The sequence below is a fragment of the Rhinoderma darwinii genome, chromosome 1 (genome assembly GCF_050947455.1).
Source record: "Rhinoderma darwinii isolate aRhiDar2 chromosome 1, aRhiDar2.hap1, whole genome shotgun sequence".
NCBI classification, from domain to species: domain Eukaryota; kingdom Metazoa; phylum Chordata; class Amphibia; order Anura; family Rhinodermatidae; genus Rhinoderma; species Rhinoderma darwinii.
Genome location: NC_134687.1, coordinates 248,853,176 through 248,872,408, shown reverse-complemented (window position 1 = coordinate 248,872,408; position 19,233 = coordinate 248,853,176). Strand labels below are relative to the sequence as shown.

Sequence of the window (19,233 nt, the reverse complement as noted above, 5' to 3'; positions counted from 1 at the left end):
CACCTTAATAAATTACAACTCATCCCGCGAGCTGTAGTTTCTATTGGTACCATTTCTATCTATCTATCGTGTGTGTGTGTGTGTGTGTGTGTGTGTGTGTGTGTATCTATCTCAGATGTCAAGAAGGAGTTAAAAAGTTGTAAACGCCAGGATTCAAAGAGGGAAAAAATCTAATTATTTTGTCCTTCAAGTAACGTTTTGGTATAGAGAATCGCAATACTACACGAAGTATCAGTTTTGAAGTCCAAATTCTGGTATCGTGACATTTCTAGCTGGGGCAATCATATTCATCTATTTTATTAGGACATATGGATGTCATAAAGGGGGCTCAAAAATGTTGGACCAACCTTTTATTAGCTGGAATGGAGAGCCATAGGAAAGAACAGCTCCAGCTCTGTCGGACTCAGACCAAATATTAACCCCTTAAGGACATGGACTAGTTTTGCACGTTCAGGACGCGGCCCCATTTTTCAAATCTGACGTGTCACTTTATGTGGTAATAACTTTGGAATGCTTTTACCGATACAAGCGATTCTGAGATTTTCTCGTGACACATTATACTTTGCTTTAGTGGTAAAACTTTTTCGATACATTCAGTATTTTATTGTGAAAAAACAGCAACATTTAGCAAAAAAACTAAAAAATTTGCATTTTTCTCAATTTAAATGTATCTGCTTGTAGGACAGATATTATATACCACAAAAAATAAATGCTAGTTAACATTTCCCACATGTCTACTTTAGATTGGCAACGTTTTTGTACATCCTTTTATTTTTCTAGGACGTTACAAGGCTTAGAACTTTAGCAGAAATTTTTCACATTTACAGGGTTCAGTTGTGAAGTGGTTTTGAGGGGCCCATACAATGCAAACCCCCATAAATCACCCCATTTTAAAAACTGAACCCCTCAAAGTTTTTAAAATAGCATTTAGAAAGTTTATTAACTCTGTAGGGATGAAATTTACCAATTTCATTTTTTTGCAGAAATTAATTTTTTATCCTTATTTGATTTTCTGTAACACAGAAGGTTTTACCAGAAAAACGCAACTCTGTATTTATTGCCCGGATTCTGCAGTTTTTAGAAATATCCCACATGTGGCCCTAGTGTGCTAATTCACTGAATAAAACCCAGACCTCCGAAGCAAAGAAGCACCAAGAGGATTTTGGGGCCTCCTTTTTATTAGAATATATTTTAGGCACTATGTCAGGTTTGAAGAGGTCTTGTGATGCCAAAACAGTGGAAAAAAGACACCATTTGGCAAACTACACCCCTTATGGAATTTATCAAGTGGTATAGTTGGCATTTTAACTCCACATTTTTTTTTTGATGAATTTAGTGGAATGAAGCCGTGAAAATGAAGATCGACATTTTTTTCCAATAAAACAAGGACATTTTCTATTTTTACAAGGCATAAAGGAGAAAAAGCACCCCAACATTTGAAAAGCAATTTCTCCCAATTACGGCAATACTGCTGTTTGGACACACGGCAGGGGTTAAAAGGGAAGGATGACCATTCGGAGCTCAAATTTAGCTGGAATGGTTTTCGGGTGCCATGTCATATTTGCAAAGTTCCTGCGGGACCAAAACAGTAGGAACCCCCCAAAAGTGACCCCATTTGCGAAACTACACCCCTTAAGGAATCTATTTAGGGGTATAGTAAGCATTTAGACCCCACTGTTCTTTTGCAGAATTTATTGGAATTAGGCCATAAAAATGAATATCAACCTTTTTTCCACTAAAAAGTAGCATTTTTTCATTTTCACAAGGGATAAAGAGGAAAAAGCACCCCAACATTTGTAAAGCAATTTCTCCAGAGTACGGAAATACCCCACATGTGGTCATAAACTGCTGTTTGGACACATGGCAGGGCTCAGAAAGGCAAGAGCGCTATTTGGCATGCAGATTTTGCTGGATTGGTTTTTGGGTGCCATGTTGCATTTGCAAAACCCCAAGGTACAGTGGAAGCCCCCAAGAAGTGACCCCAGTTTGGAAACTACACCCCTCAAGGCATTTAACTTTTTCAGAATCAAGGGTCATCGATGCCTCCAATGACCAGCCCCATTATTTTCAAATCTGACGTGTCATTTTATGCGGTAATAACTCTGGAATGCTTTTGCCTATCCAAGCGATTCTGAGATTGTTTTCTCGTGACATATTGTACTTTATGTTAGTGGAAAAATGTGGTCAATAAATTCATAGCTTATTATAATTAATCTAATTTTAAATGTAATCTTCTTGTAAAACAGATAGTAATACCACACAAAATTGTTGCTAATTAACATCCCCATATGTCTATTTTTCTAGGATGTTACAAGGCTTAGAACTTTAGCAACAAGTTCTCACATTTTCAAGAAAATTTCAAAAGGCTATTTTGTCAAGGACCAGTTCAGTTCTAAAGTGGCTTTGAGGGCCTTTATGTACTAGATAGACCCCATAAATCACTACATTTTAAAAACTGCACCCCTCAAAGTATTCAAAACAGCATTCAGAAAGTTTATTAAGCTTTTAGGCGTTTCACAGGAATTAAAGCAAAGTAGAGGTGAAATTAACAAATTTCATTTTTTTGCCGAAATTCATTTGGAATAAAAAAAAATTCTGTTTTACCAGGGAAATGCAACTACATTGTTTATTGACCAGATTTTTTAGTTTTTAGAAATATTCCACATGTGGCTCTAGTGTGATAATGGACTGAAGCACCGGCCTCAGAAGCAAAAGAGCACCTAGAGGATTTTGGGGTCTCCTTTTTTAGAATATATTTTAGGCACCATGTCAGGTTTGTAGAGGTCTTGTGATGCCAAAACAGTGGAATCTCCCCAAAAGTGGTTTTGGAAAATACACACCTCAAGGAATTTATGTAGGGGTATAGTTAGCATCTTGACCCGACAGATCTTTTGCTATATTTATTGGAATATGTCTGTGAAAATGAAAATCTACTTTTTTTTTCTAAAAAAATTAAATTTTTACGAGGAATAAAGAATAAAAAGCACCCCAAAACTTGTAAAGCTATTTCTCACGATTACGGCAATATTTCTCACGATTACGGCAATAGCCCATATGTGGTAATAAACTGCTGTTTGGACCCACGGCAGAGCTCAGAAGGGAAGGAGCGCCAGAACTTTTTATTATTTTTTTTTCTTCACCGGAGCCGTGTGAGGGCTTATTTGTTGCAGAACAATCTGTAGTTTTCATTGGTACCATTTTAGGGTACATGTGATTTTTTTTTTTTTTTTTTTTTTATTTTTTTTTTTTATTTTTTTTTTTTAAATCACTTTTTTATTCTATTTTTTTGGCAAGCAAAGTGACAAAAAAAACATACATTTTTTTTTTATTTTTTTTTACTGTAATCACTGTGCGCTATAAATGACATTTTACATTATTTTGCCGGTCGGTACGATTACGGCGATACCATATGTATATAGTTTTTTTTAATGTTTTGTGGCATTTGCGCAATAAAATCACTTTTTTCTATACAATTATTTATTTTTTGTGTCACCATATTCTGAGAGCCATAATTTTTTTATTTTTCCGTCAAAAAAAGCTGCGATGGGGCTTGTTTTTTGCGGGACGGGTTGTAGTTTTTATTGCTATTATTTTGGGGTACATCACTTTTTATTCTATATTTTGGGAGGGGTGATGACCAAAAAGATAGTGATGCTAGTATTGTTTTTTTTATTATTTTTTGCGGTGTTCACTGTGGGAAAAATAATATTATAGTTTTATAGTTGGGGGTGTTACGAACGCGGTGATGCCAAATATGTGTACTTTTTTTAACGTTTTTTTTTTCCCTATAATAAAAGACTTCTAGGCAAAAAAGTGTTGTTTTTTGTTTTTGTAACTTATAATTATTATCCTTATTTTTTTTTATTTACTTGTTTTACTTGAAGACCTGCAGCACTGATGGCTGCTATAATACATTACACTACCTAGGTAGTGTAACGTATTATAAACTGTCAGTGTGACGTTGACAGTCACACTGACAGGAAGCTTATGAGGACCAGCTGGTCCTCATAGGCTTCCGTGAATGGCCTCCGGTTTTGCCATGCAACTGACAGCAGCACCCGTAATCGGTCCTCGGGGAAAGTTTGTTGTAGCAACAAACTTTACAGTTGTAGCAACAAACTTTCCCTGCGATCACATGATCGGGACCTGAACCAATCCGGTCCCGATCATGTCTCTGGGACCAGAAGCAGGGGTTAACAGTGCGATCCGGGTGTCGGCACTACTCTGAGACACCCGGATCGCGTTTTAAACACCCACTGTGAATTCACGTCGGCACTGCATAGAGCCCAGTAAGCGCCGACGTGAATTTACTGTGGGCGGTCAGGAAGCAGTTCATAACTGTGATCATATTCTCTGTAGCCAAACCAATCGGTTCGGCTGTCAGTGAGCAGGTTGCTGGGGAGCCGGGGACACTGACACAGCCGGCGTCCGAGCACTTTTCACAGCGCTATGCCGGCTGTAACAGAGATCTGTATATTCACGCTCCGGCAGCACGGGGTATCTACAGATTGTCGGCATGAAAGGGTTAAACATTTGTCTGGACATATGACAGGGCTCAGAAGTGAAGAGCAACATGCATATTTGAGGGCCATTTTGGTGATTTTCACAGCATTGGGCCACAATTGCAGGGCTCTGAGGTCAAATAATAAAACAAACCCCCAAGTAGTGACCTCTATTTTGGAAACTACACCCCTTAAGGCATTTTAAGGGGTGTAGTGAGCATTTTGTCCCCACAGGTGTTTTTCCATTAGTAATTAATGCACAGCGGATGGTGAAAATTGCAATTTTCCGCTGATATGCCATTTTTGTGCACAATATGTTGTGCCACCGAAGACACACATCTCGTAAACTGCTAAGCCGGTTCCCCCGAGTATGGCGATGCCATATATGTGGACGTATACTGCTGTTTGGGCGCGCTGTAGGGTTCAGAAGGGAGGGAGCGCCATTTGGCTTTTGGAGCGCAGATTTAGGCCTCATGCACACGACCGTATTTTTCCCCACCCGTAAATACTGGCGTAAATACGGGTCCGGTGTCACACGTATTCCACCCGTTTTGCACCAGTATTTACGGACCCGTGCCCGTAAATATGGGTCCGGTGTCACCCGTAATCCACCCGTATTTACGAGCACGTTTTTGGCGCCAAAATAGCACTGCACTAATCGGCAGCCCCTTCTCTCTATCAGTGCAGGATAGAGAGAAGGGACAGCCTTTTCTGTAATAAAAGTTAAAGAAATTCATACTTACCCGGCCGTTGTCTTGGTGACGCGTCCCTCTCTTCACATCCAGCCCGACATCCCTGGATGACGCGGCAGTCCATGTGACCGCTGCAGCCTGTGATTGACCTGTGATTGGCTGCAGCGGTCACATGGCCTGAAACGTCATCCAGGACGTCGGGCCGGATGTCGAGAGGGACGCGTCACCAAGGCAACGGGCGGGAGACCGGACTGGAGGAAGCAGGAAGTTGTCGGTAAGTATGAACGTCTTTTATTATTTTTTACAGGTTTATACTGATCGGTAGTCACTGTCCAGGGTGCTGAAAGAGTTACTGCCGATCAGTTAACTCTTTCAGCTCCCTGGACAGTGACTATTTACTGACGTCGCTTAGCAACGCTGCCGTAATTACGGGTGCACACATGTAGCCACCCGTCATTACGAGAGCTCCATAGACTTCTATGGACTGTCCGTGCCGTTATTACGGCCTGAAATAGGACATGTTCTATCTTTTTCAACGGCACGGGCACCTTCCCGTGAGAAAACGGGAAGGCACCCGTCGCCAATAGAAGTCTATGAGCCCGTTATTAGGGGTCGTAATTACGACCCGTAATAACGGGAGTTTTTACGGTCGTGTGCATGAGGCCTTAGCTTGGTGGTAGTTCTGCTTGGGGTTTTGCTGGTATTTCAATTTATAATGTGGGGGTGTATGTAAGCTGTGCGGAGTACATCAGGGCATGCTAAGGCCCCATGCACACGACCGTAAAAAACCTCCGTTATTGCGGTCCGCAAAAACGGACCCATTCACTTTCATTGAACGCGGACACCTTTCCGTAGCGCTACGGAAGGGTGTCCGTGCAGTGGAAATTTTCCGAAAATTATGGAACATGTCCGTTCTTTAGCATTTTGCGGGCCGTGCTCCCATACTTTGATTCTTTTTTGTGAGTGGTGGTGAAAAAAAATAAAATAAAGTGATTCTGGCATATTTTATTTTTTTATTTTTTTTTCTTGAGGTGTTTACCGTGTGGGAAAAATAATATTATAGTTTTATAGTTTGGGTCATTACGAACGCGGCGATACCAAATATGTCTACTTTTATTTATTTATTTTTAACATTTTCCAATAATAAAAGGCTTATTATAGGAAAAAAGGCAGTGTTCGTTTTTATTAACTTGAAGCTTTTATTTTTACACTTTTTTTATTAAGCTTTCTTGATTAACTTTTTTTTCAACTGTTTTTTTGTCCCACTATGGGACTTGAGGTCCTGCACTTCTGATCTTTACTCTAATGCATTGCACTACCCACGTAGTGCAATGCATTAGAGCTGTCAGTCATTCACTGACAGCAAGCCTATTAGGTCCCGACTGTGGGCGGGGCCTAATAGGCTATCGTACGTGGCAACCAGGAGGCCACTATTAGGCCTCCTGTTGCCATAGCAACAATCCACAGTGTCATAATAACATCGTGTCGATGCCGATCGCGGCATCTGAGGGGTTAATGGCAGGGATCGGAGCTAGCTCCGTTCCATCCCGTTACAGCACGGTGTCAGCTGTAACATACAGCCGACACCAGCGACTGATACCGCAGGCTCAGCTTCTGAGCCTGCGCCATCTTATTACTGCGGCCGGACGTCTTTTAGGCCCCACCTTTTGGCGTGACCTGACAGGCATCCGTTCTAGGCATACAGGAGGCCATTGTTAGGCTTCCGGTCTGCCGGAGCAGTCATCGGAACTCCGCAATTTCGTTGCAGAGTTAATCGACACATACAGAGATGAAAAAAAATGGCAGCCCCCATAGAGAAGTAAAAGAAATAAAAAATAAAAAAAGTACAACACAAATAAATTTTATTTTAATAACATACTAAAAGCAATAACATATATATATATATATATATATATATATATATATATAAATTATAATTTTCGTGACACCTTCCCTTTAACTTGGTCAAAATGGTAAAACAACCTCAATGTACCTACTATGTCCTTCTTTCGATCCTTTAATTCCTTAATTATACGATTTATATGGGGCTCTGCCAGGTCAAAACTTTGAGAACCTTTCGCCTCCCCATACATGTGCAGCTGATTGCAGCATGTAATGGGCAGGGCTGCACAAACCCTGGGGCACTTTAAAAAAAAAATCTACCCTCCTCCGTTATTTAGATATCAGTGCCGTTATATTTGGCGCCCGATATTTAAATAACCCCCTGAACTGTCATTGGGGTGTGTAATGGGTAGGGAGCGTGTTACTATGGCTGTGACATGTCCAATCAGATATATATTAGTTTTGTTTTGTTTGTTTTTTTTTGTTTTTTTATAGAACGAGTGGACTTCCCTGACACTTAACCTAACTAGGGCGAGGGTTCCTAACACTAAACCCAACTAGATTTGATGTGAACTTCCCTGACACTAAACCTAACTACGGCGACGATTCCCTGACACTAAACCTAACTAGATTATTCCGAGCTTTCCTGAAGCTAAACCTAACTACGGTGACGGATTCCTGACACTAAATTCCCTGATTCTCTACTGAACGATTCCTTGGTACTAACAATTGATTTTATTTGAACTTCCCTGACGCTAAACCTAACTACAGTGATGGATCCCTAACGCTAAACCTAACTACGGTGACTGATTCCTGACGCTATACCGAACTACGCTTTTTGACGGTTCCTTGACTCTAACCCTAATACTAAACGAATTAGCTGCTGACTTTCTAAACCAACTTTTTTTTTTATTGTTTTTATTATACTTTATAAAGAAAAAAATAATAAAATGATAATCCCCAGGGAAGAAGAAATGTGGCTCTGAAGACTCAAAAGTAGTCAGTGATAGAGATCACTAACCAAAACCGTCGGTGACAAGGGGAACATAAGGACAGGAGTGGGAAGTGGATAAAAGGTGGGAAAAGCAAAGTTTTTTTGTAAACTACACTGCATTGTCCCTCGCCACAACCTCTCTCAAACTCAGAACAGAGAGCGGGTGCGGCAGGATCTGAGGTCACAGAAGGAAATTTGTATGCGATGGCGGCTATTGGTCGGTTGTCACTGACTAACCAATAGCACCGATCGCGGAGGCGGGACCATTACGATTGTCCCTGCACACTGACCTGTGACATCACAGCTCGATGAAAAGCCAGGGGGAAAAATGGCGATGCACTTTCCCCAGGAAAGTGCTTTTCAGTCACTGAGCGTGAACCATGTGCTCAGCACGACGTAATAGTACGTCGTGGAGCGCGAAGGGGTTAAAATACCCAAGATTTACTAAACTTACTGCTTTGCTCCCTATACATACTGTCGCTTTAGCAGTCTGGCGTACATCTAAAAGCATAATTGCCTATAAAGATGTCGTTACGGAACTACCTTTTATGGCATTACCCTACCTTACCATACATTCAAACATTGGCGGACTTTCAGATCTGGCAGGACCTGGGCATTACCCGACTTGGAGATGTGTATGATAATGGTTTGCTTCTTACATTCATACAGCTACAAGAAACATACCACGTTCCAGGTTTACAATGGTTTAGATACCTACAGCTTTACCACGCCCTACAGGGACAATTCCCACCTAACACTTCAATCATATCTACATACCCTATTATTGGAATACTGAAATCTCAGGGCCCCCAAAGGCCTCAGCTCCGCTCTATATACCCATCTGCTCTCGGCCAAAGTGAACTCTACTCCACTTCCAGTGCTTGATAAATGGAAAACCTACATACCGGACATTTCTCCAGAACAAACTAATGCCATTTTATGTTCGCATTTGTCGGAATCTCCAGGATAAATAATAAGCTAATTCAGTTATATATTATACACCAGACTTGCCTCACCCCTGTGCGACTATATTGAATGGGTAGAATTCCCACATCAGCCTGCCATAGATGTTATTTATCAGAGGCGGACTTTTGGCACCTAATTTGGGAATGTTCATTTGTTTCGGTTTTTTGAAACCGGTATATGACACTATTACACCACTACTACCATTTCCTCTATCCTACACCCAAAAAATTGCCTTATTAGGTCTCCTAGACGAGGAACAATGGACACATCACACCTGCATCTTTTTAAAAGAAGTTTTATTTCTAGCTAGAAGAACTATAGCCATGCATTGGATGGCGGATACCCTCACCATTGATATCATCGTGGGAAACACTTGTTAATACTGTTCTTACCTACGAGCAACTAGTATATCCTCACCGAGGATGTCCTAAAAAATTTCACAAGATCTGGGGTCAAGGGTTAGCTACCTTTTGATGTATCTACTGAAGATTCCCTCCCTGCAATTCAACCCGAAGGCTGGATTCACATGGGCGTTTTGCCCGCGCAAAAGCCACTTAACAGCTCCATGGGGCATCCGCATATGATGCGCGGCTGCGTGCTTTTCGCGCAGCCGCCATCATAATGACACTCCGTTTGGATGTTTGTAAACAGAAAAGCACGTGGTGCTTTTCTGTTTTCATTCATCCTTTTGACAGCTGTTGCGTGAATCACGCAGTTCGCACGGAAGTGCTTCCGTGCGGCATGCGTGGTTTTCACGCACCCATTGACTTCAATGGGTGTGTGATTCGCGCAAAACACCCAAAGAACGGACATGTCGTAACTTTTTTTCAGCGGACTCACGCTGAGTAAAAATCACGCACATGTCCGCACGGCCCCATAGACTAATATAGGTCTATGCGACGCGCGTGAAAATCACACGCGTTGCACGGACGTAATTCCCGTTTGTCTGAATAAAGCCTAAGGCTGGGTTCACATGACCTATTTTCAGACGTAATGGAGGCGTTTTACGCCTCGAATTACGTCTGAAAAAACGGCTCTAATACGTCGGCAAACATCTGCCCATTACTTTCAATGGGCTTTACGATGTTCTGTGCCGACGACCTGTCATTTTACACGTTGCTGTCAAAATATGGCGCGTAAAATTACAGCCTCGTCAAAAGAAGTGCAGGACACTTCTTGGGACGTAATTGGAGCCGTTTTTCATTGACTCCAATGAAGAACAGCTCCAAATTACATCCGTAAAAGACGCCTCGCAAAACGCGAGTACATGCAATTATGTCTTAAATTCAGGAGCTGTTTTCTCCTGAAAACAGCTCCGTAATTTCAGACGTAATTGCAGTTATCATGTGCACATACCCTCAGGGTATGTGCACACGACCTCTTTTCAGACTTAATGGAGGCGTTTTACGCCTCGAATTACGCCTGAAAAAATGCCCCTAATACGCCTACAAACATCTGCCCATTGCTTTCAATGGGAATTACGATGTTCTGTTCCCACAAGCCTTTTATTTTACGCTTCGCTGTCAAAAAACGGAGCGTAAAAAGACGCCCCGTAAAAAGTAGCATGCCACTTCTTGAGGCGTTTTTTGGAGCTGATTTTCCATTGAACACTATGAAAAACGCCTCAAAAAAAACTTCTGAAAAGAAGCCTCAAAAGAAGCTCCAAATTTCATTCTCGGCTTTGAAAACGCCTGAAAATCAGAGGCTGTTTTCTCTGAAATCAACGCCGTATTTTTCAGACGTGTTTTGTTAAGCGTGTGAACATACCCTTATTCTTTGATTTACTGATGACCTGGGACGTGACCACTTCAAATGATTTGAAATGCGATGTAGGCGACTTGTCCTGTTACATGGTTTACTTTTGACATCTAAAATAAATTCTTCTCATTTATCCTTTTTACTTATCTGTATAGTTTAGCAATTGGATAAACTGTATTTAATGGATCTGCACAAACATATTACTGACTCTGTTATCTATATGTTAATAGTGTTGTTACTGTTATTATGATGTTTTATCTAATTGCCATAAATACTCTGTTTGCAATATGTTAAATAAAACTAATTTAAATTGTTTTTATTTATTTTTTTAGTGACGAAGAACAATGTTTTCATGCCATCCACCTTTTGTCAGCCTTCCACAGGGAACTCTGACTCTGAGCCAGGTAAGCAGCAAAGCAGATACACCATCCTAGTCCTGTGAGAATACTGTGAAATAGTAATTGAAAGGAATTGCCTTTCAATAGGTCATGGTGTGTGTCTTTCCAGTTTTTCCTCTGTATGCACATCACTGCTAAGGCTGGGTTCACACGACCTATTTTCAGACGTAAACGAGGCGTATTATGCCTCGTTTTACGTCTGAAAATACGGCTCCAATACGTCGGCAAACATCTGCCCATTCATTTGAATGGGTTTGCCGACGTACTGTGCAGACAACCTGTCATTTACGCGTCGTCGTTTGACAGCTGTCAAACGACGACGCGTAAAAGTACAGCCTCGTCAAAAGAAGTGCAGGACACTTCTTTGGACGTTTTTGGAGCTGTTTTCTCATAGACTCCAATGAAAACGGACGTAAAAAATGCCGCGAAAAACATGAGTTGCTCAAAAAACGTCTGAAAATCAGGGGCTGTTTTCCCTTGAAAACGGCTCTGTATTTTCAGACGTTTTTGGTCACTACGTGTGCACATACCCTAAGGGTATGTTCACACGAGGGCGTCCGTTACGGCTGAAATTACGGGGATGTTTCAGCCTGAAAACATCCCCGTAATTTCAGCCGTACCGGCATGTGCAGGCGCTTGAACGCCGCGTCCATTACGGACGTAATTGGCGCTGCTATTCATTGGAGTCAATGAATAACGGCTCTAATTACGGCCAAAGAAGTGACAGGTCACTTCTTTGACGCGGGCATCTATTTACGCGCCGTCTTTTGACAGCGGCGCGTAAATATACGCCTCGTGTGAACAGACAAACGTCTGCCCATTGCTTTCAATGGGCAGATGTTTGTCAGCGCTATTGAGGCGCTATTTTCGGGCGTAATTCGGGGCAAAAACGCCCGATTTACGTCCGTAAATAGGCCGTGTGAACATACCCTAAGAGTGATCTAATGCCCATCAGCTTTCAGATAAATTCTGTGTGATTTACATGCACATGACTACTGGGAGGACACAGATTATGTTTTGCCAGCTTTCTTGAGCCCCTGTGCAATACGTTTGTGCGCAAAAGTAAAGTAAATAAAATCCAAAAATATATTGAAATAATATGCCAGCAAGAGTGATACAACATATAGGCAGATATAGTACTCTCACCTGAACTCACCAGAAGTCAGAGGTGTGGAGAGGTTAAAGGGGTTGTCCAGGAAAAAACATTTTTCTAAAAAGTGTCCCCTAACCTTGATTTGCCTTCCCTAATACCCCCTATTAAACTTCTCACCAGTTTCTGTTTGATCTCCATCGTCACTGCTTCTCTTTCTGTTTTTTACATCCCTTGATTCTGGTCCTGGCTGTTTCCTGTCTTGTAACCCACCATACCCATGATCCCCTGCTGTATCTGAGGAGACAGTCGCATCTTCGCTATTTGCATACTGCCACGCCCCTGTATGGTCACAGTGTCCTTCCCTGCTCTAATTACAGGCAGAGAGCTCCCTCCCTGCACACTGTTCTACACACTAGAATCATCATTATCCTTTGTGCCTCCATCTATCCCTGATCTACACTACCGGTCAAAAGTTTGGGGTCACCTAGACAATCTTGTCTTTTCCATGAAAACTCACACTTCTATTTATCAAATGAGTTGCAAAATGACTAGAAAATATAGTCAAGACATTGACAAGGTTAGAAATAATGATTTTTATTTGAAATAATAATTTTCTCCTTCAAACTTTGCTTTCGTCAAAGAATGCTCCATTTGCAGCAATTACAGCATTGCAGACCTTTGGCATTCTAGCTGTTAATTTGCTGAGGAAATCGGGAGAAATTTCACCCCATGCTTCCAGAAGGCCCTCCCACATGTTGGATTGGCTTGATGGGCACTTCTTGCGTACCATACGGTCAAGCTGCTCCCACAACAGCTCTATGGGGTTGAGATCTGGTGACTGCGCTGGCCACTCCATTACAGATAGAATACCAGCTGCCTGCTTCTTCCCTAAATAGTTCTTGCATAATTTGGAGGTGTGCTTTGGGTCATTGTCCTGTTGTAGGATGAAATTGGCTCCAATCAAGCGCTGTCCACAGGGTATGGCATGGCGTTGCAAAATGGAGTGATAGCCTTCCTTATTCAAAATCCCTTTTACCTTGTACAAATCTTCCACTTTACCAGCACCAAAGCAACCCCAGACCATCACATTACCTCCACCATGCTTGACAGATGGCGTCAGGCACTCTTCCAGCATCTTTTCAGTTGTTCTGCGTCTCACAAATGTTCTTCTGTGTGATCAAAATGCCTCAAACTTCGATTTGTCTGTCCATCCAACACTTTTTTCCAATCTTCCTCTGTCCAATGTCTGTGTGCTTTTGCCCATATTAATCTTTTCCTTTTATTAGCCAGTCTCAGATATGGCTTTTTCTTTGCCACTCTACCCTGAAGGCCAACATCCCGGAGTTGCCTCTTCACTGTAGACGTTGACACTGGCGTTTTGCGGGTAATATTTAATGAAGCTGCCAGTTGAGGACCTGTGAGGCGTCTATTTCTCAAACTAGAGACTAATGTACTTGTCTTGTTGCTCAGTTGTGCAGCGGGGCCTCCCACTTCTCTTTCTACTCTGTTTAGAGCCTGTTTGTGCTGTCCTCTGAAGGGAGTAGTACACACCGTTGTAGGAAATCTTCAGTTTCTTGGCAATTTCTCGCATGGAATAGCCTTCATTTCTAAGAACAAGAATAGGCTGTCGAGTTTCACATGAAAGCTCTCTTTTTCTAGCCATTTTGAGAGTTTAATCGAACCCACAAATGTAATGCTCCAGATTCTCAACTAGCTCAAAGGAAAGTCTGTTTTATAGCTCCTCTAAACAGCAAAACTGTTTACAGCGGTGCTAACATAATTGCACAAGGGGTTTCAAGTGTTTTCTAATCATCCATTAGCCTTCTAACACAGTTAGCAAACACAATGTACCATTAGAACACTGGAGTGATGGTTGCTGGAAATGGGCCTCTATACACCTATGTAGATATTGCATTAACCAGACGTTTGCAACTAGAATAGTCATTTAGCACATTAACAATGTATAGAGTGTATTTCTGATTAATTTAATGTTATCTTCATTGAAAAAAACTGTGCTTTTCTTTCAAAAATAAGGAAATTTCTAAGTGACCCTAAACTTCGGAACGGTAGTGTAAGTACAGGCACCCATCTACCTCGCCCTCCCCTTTCACAGCCTGATAAATGTAAGTCTACCCGCTCCACCTATGCCAGACATCTTGGTACACACAATCCAGTCAGCACGTTTTCCTCACCTGCTGCTGGATCTGTTCTAAGAGATCCTGTATTAGGCCTCATTCACACGGCAGGGTTTCCCGGCCGGGTGCCGGCCGTTCATAAATCGGCCGGCACCCGGCTGCATTAGGAATGATAGACCCCTAATGGGGCTATTCACACGACCAATTTTTTGACGGCCGGAAAATCCGGCCGTCAAAAAATAGGACATGCTCTATCTTTGCCCGGACACCCGGCCGCCCGGCTCCCATAGAAGTCTATGGGGCCGGGTATTACACGGCCATCACCGGAATGTGTTCCGAGTGATGGCCGGGTTTCCCGGCGCTTGCGCTCCATCTCCTCCTCCTCACAGCGCAGAGTGCATGTGAGGAGGAGGAGTTGATGCCATTCTGACGAATGGCATCGCTGTACACTGTGTTGCAGGGCCGGGGTGTACAGCAGGTGGAAGGGAGCGCTGCGCTGGCTCCCTTCCCCTGCTTGTTAAAAGCACCCTGGCTCGGCGACACCTTCGATGGCGCCGCTAGTAGTAGTAGCAGCAGCTGCTGCGGCTGCTACTACTGTAGCGACGCCACTATAGCAGAGCGGGGAGGTATCTCCCCGCTCTGCTATGTGCTAGCCGCACTTTAGCTCCTTGAAGGAGCGGAATCCCCGTGTTTTCGGGGATTCCGCTCCTGGACAGAGCGCTTGATGTCTCTGTCCATATCTGGGCAGTGACATCAGGGGAAACTCCTGAAGCGGAATCCCCGAACACATGGGGATTCCCCTTCAGGAGCTGCCGCTGATGTCACTGTCCGGATCTGCCCGGCCCGGCACGGATGCATAACTTTATGCAAACCGGCCGGGCAAAATGGCCGATTTTACCGGCCGACACTCGGGCTCGGGAACGACCCGGTCGTGTGAATCCCGCCTTAGGCCCTGTTCACACAGAGTTTTTTTTGCTGGCAGAAAATTCTGCATCAAAATTCTGTCTTGAATTTGGAGGCAGATTTTGACCTGCCTGCACGCCGTTTGCCAAGTTTTTTGCCCGCGGCCATTGAGGGGGAAAAAGAAGCGACATGCCCTATCTTGGAGCGTTGACTCCTCTGACCTCCCTCTGACATCAATGGGAGGCAGAGAAAGCGTTTTTGGCAGTGTTTTTGCCTGTGGCGCTCAATGGCCACGGGCGAAAAAACTTGTGTGAACAGGGCCTTACAGTGAAGCAAACACCAAACAATGGTAAAACTTTTCTTTTTTTACATAATTTACTATAAATGTATGTAAGGCCCCATGCACACGAACGTGCTTTTGTGGGCGCAATTCCCCCAAAAATACACAGAATTGCGGCCTCATTCATTTCTATGGGTCCATGCACACGACCGTGGTTTCCAAGGTCCGTGCATGGCCCAGCAGCCGGGACCGGCGAAAGAACGACATGTCATATTACGGCCGTGTTCTGCGTTCCAGGCTCATAGAAAATAATGGATGGATGCGGGCGGATCGCGGGTGACACTCTGCGGCCGGCCGACCCGAAGATCACGGCCGTGCACGCAGCCCCCCTTGGCGGTAGTGCCGCGCAGCCCCCCTTGGCGGTAGTGCCGCGCAGCCAGCCCCCCTTGGCGGTAGTGGCGCGCAGCCAGCCCCCCTTGGCGGTAGTGGCGCGCAGCCAGCCCCCCTTGGCGGTAGTGGCGCGCAGCCAGCCCCCCTTGGCGGTAGTGGCGCGCAGCCAGCCCCCCTTGGCGGTAGTGGCGCGCAGCCAGCCCCCCTTGGCGGTAGTGGCGCGCAGCCAGCCCCCCTTGGCGGTAGTGGCGCGCAGCCAGCCCCCCTTGGCGGTAGTGCCGCGCAGCCAGCCCCCCTTGGCGGTAGTGCCGCGCAGCCAGCCCCCCTTGGCGGTAGTGCCGCGCAGCCAGCCCCCCTTGGAGGTAGTGCCGCGCAGCCAGCCCCCCTTGGAGGTAGAGCCACGCAGCCCCCCTGTCGGCAATGCCACAAAGCCCCCCTTTAGGTAATGCTACACAGCCCCCTTGTACATAGTCACCCCCCCCCCCTACTTTCCTGTAGGGGACGGCTCTCGGAGAAATCCCTGACGTCACTGTGTCAATATATGGACAGCAAAGGCAGGGACTTCTACTGGAGCGGAATCCCCGGCCACAGCTTTGCCAAAGCTGTGACCTGGTATTGGGGATTCCACTCCTACAAGGAGCAAAAAAACACCCTCCTCCTCCTCACATGTGCTTTGTGTGTGTCTGGAACTGGCGAGTCCTGCAGACTAGTGCAACTGCATGCCTACCAAAGCTGGAAAAAGCAGAGGAGACGTTCCCCTGCCCTCTGGGAGTATGATTACTGCTTGGCATCTCCATTTTATTCTAATAGTGAGTGCGTCATATTCTGCTCTTCATGTCAGAACAGTGTAGTCGGGCTCTGCCACAACAATGTGCCAGCCTTAGTCAGGCTCCACCACAACAGTGCTGTGCATGCAATTCCCTTATGTATCAAAAGAAGGTGTCCTTGTATTATTTTAGCTTGTTTAGCAAAAATAACTAAATTGAGATTAAAATCGAGAAATGTCCTTCAATCTGGGGGAAAAAATGCAAGATTTTTTTTTTTACATTTTTGGCCACATCGCCCATTCCTACTGCACGAACTATTTTGGATTTTTACTGATCTCAATTGCCCTGTTCCCTGTTAACGTTACTCACTTATTGTATGCAAATCTTATGTTACGCTCTTTTCTTGCACCCAATGTATGTGTTTTTTTATTTTGAAGAAATATTATTTACCCACTAATAACTTTTTTTTTTTTTTTTTTCTTTTTCTTTTTTTTAGAGGAAAAATCCAGTGGATTCAGACTTAAACCCCCCACACTCATTCACGGACAGGCCCCCAGTGCAGGTATCCTTTTCAGTTTTTGTTTTTTCTTTAAATCTGAATTTGGTTGGTCTTTTTTTATTTTTTTTACTTATTTATTATTTTTTACAATGGAGGGAGGTGAGAATGCTCTTTCAGCCTACACATGCAAACTCAACTGAGGCTGAGCCTGCATGTGTTTTTAGTGGGAAAAGCATTGGCTTAGGCTATGTTAACGCTGCCATCAGATGCTCCATTTGGAGCCTCCTTTGACAGTCCCAGCAGATTTGACGGTAAGAAAAGTGTTTGGAAGAATAGCTCTGCATCAGTCAATGGGTTAGATCGGGTTAGAGTAATATCTTGTTGTGTGACTGATTCGGCAAGACTCTGTGGTTTCTGTTATAAACTGAAACCATGACGAAAGTGCGATCATATACTTCTCTCCTGCGGTAACCGGTTTGGTCGTCTTGGATTTCAACATCTGTTTAGGGGGACGGTCAGGACCCCTCTGTGCATATTAGATTAGTCGGCCGGTTCTGCTGAAATTTACGGGTTCAGCAAACTTTCATCTTATGTGTATGGGCACCCAAAGACCGTGTTCTCACAGTTAAGTTACTGTATTAGGTATTCTAAACAAAGTGCAACACTCTCACAGAAACCATTTGAACGTTTTGATACAGATCCAAATTTTTCTGCTCTCCATTGGCTTCTGCTAGGAAAACTCAACCTGCATTATGCATCCCACGGATCGTATAGGAATACAGACTTTTAACTTGCTAGAGCCCATAGATTTAACATAAGCAGTACGTTCAGGACTTTTTTTTTTATATACAGAACCCATACAACTTTTTAATACAGACCTTTGCATGAACCCTTACTGTGTGAACAAGTCCTTAGAAAAGCTACTGTGTATTCTCTAATAGTTATAACATTAGAATTATTTGCTAGTGTGATTTACCCTAAAACATATTTTGGACTTTTTAGGGCTCCCTAGCCAGAAACCTAAGGAGCAGCAACGCAGTGTGCTACGTCCAGCAGTGTTACAAGCACCACAACCGAAGACTTTTTCCACACCATGTAAGTAATTGTGTGAATGAGCTGCACCTCAATGGAGAGGGTGCACTGTGTTTGGGGGGGGAAGATAAAGCGTAATAGAGATTAACTGAAAGCTATTACTGGGCTGTCAATTTACCGGGTTATAGTCTGTTTAGAAATGATCGTACAAATAAGAAAGGGGGAGGGGGTATTGTTACATAGTTGATAAGATGGAAAAAAGACAGCGGTCCATGAAGTCCAAATTCATAATCTTACCGTGTTGATCCAGAGGAAGGCAAAACCCCTATAAGGTCGATGCCAATATTAGGGGGGAGAATTCCTTCCCGACTCCAATTATGGCAATCCTGGATCAATACCCCATCCCCAAAAATCTACTTCCCATAACTTGTCAAATTATATCTTTCAAGAAAGGCATCCAAGCTGCTCATGAGTTTTGTTCAATAAATCCATCAAAATAGCCTGTGGTAGCGAGTCCAATAGTCAGGATTACAGTAAAAAAAAGCCTAGTCTGTGACGATGGTGAAACCTTCTTTCCTCTAAATGTCATGTTTACAGGCCTAGGTATAAAAAAAAGATCATAAGGCCCTGTTCACACTGAGGTTTTTTTAGACTTGGAAAAAGCGCCAAAAAACGGCCGAAAATGCCTCCCATTAATTTCAATAGGAGGCGGATGGTAAAAAACGCTTGCGGTAAAAAGAAGTGACATGCCCTATCTTCGGGCGTTTATGCCTCTGACCTCCCATTGACATCACTATAGACTTTTACCCCTTAACGACGAGCGACTGATAGATGTCACAATATCAGTCGCTCTGATCTTGTGGGTGCTGCCACTGTACCAACGAGATCAGCGGCAGGAGCACGACTGTTATACGCAGCTTGGGTCCTGCCCCAAGTGCCAGAATCTAAGCGCTCTCCGATTCCAGCAGTGTAACCCACTGGG

The 19,233-nt window shown here is 43.6% G+C and overlaps 1 protein-coding gene across 3 annotated transcripts in view; it reads left to right on the top strand.

Moving 5' to 3' along the window:
• RANBP3 (RAN binding protein 3) overlaps nt 1-19,233 on the top strand; it is a 102,373-nt gene that overhangs the window by 39,180 nt on the left and 43,960 nt on the right. For all 3 annotated transcript variants that reach the window (XM_075863467.1, XM_075863457.1, XM_075863476.1), the window contains 3 exons: nt 11,087-11,158; nt 17,217-17,282; nt 18,222-18,314. In XM_075863467.1, the coding sequence (XP_075719582.1) occupies nt 11,087-11,158; nt 17,217-17,282; nt 18,222-18,314 (231 nt within the window). The remainder of the gene's footprint in view (nt 1-11,086; nt 11,159-17,216; nt 17,283-18,221; nt 18,315-19,233) is intronic.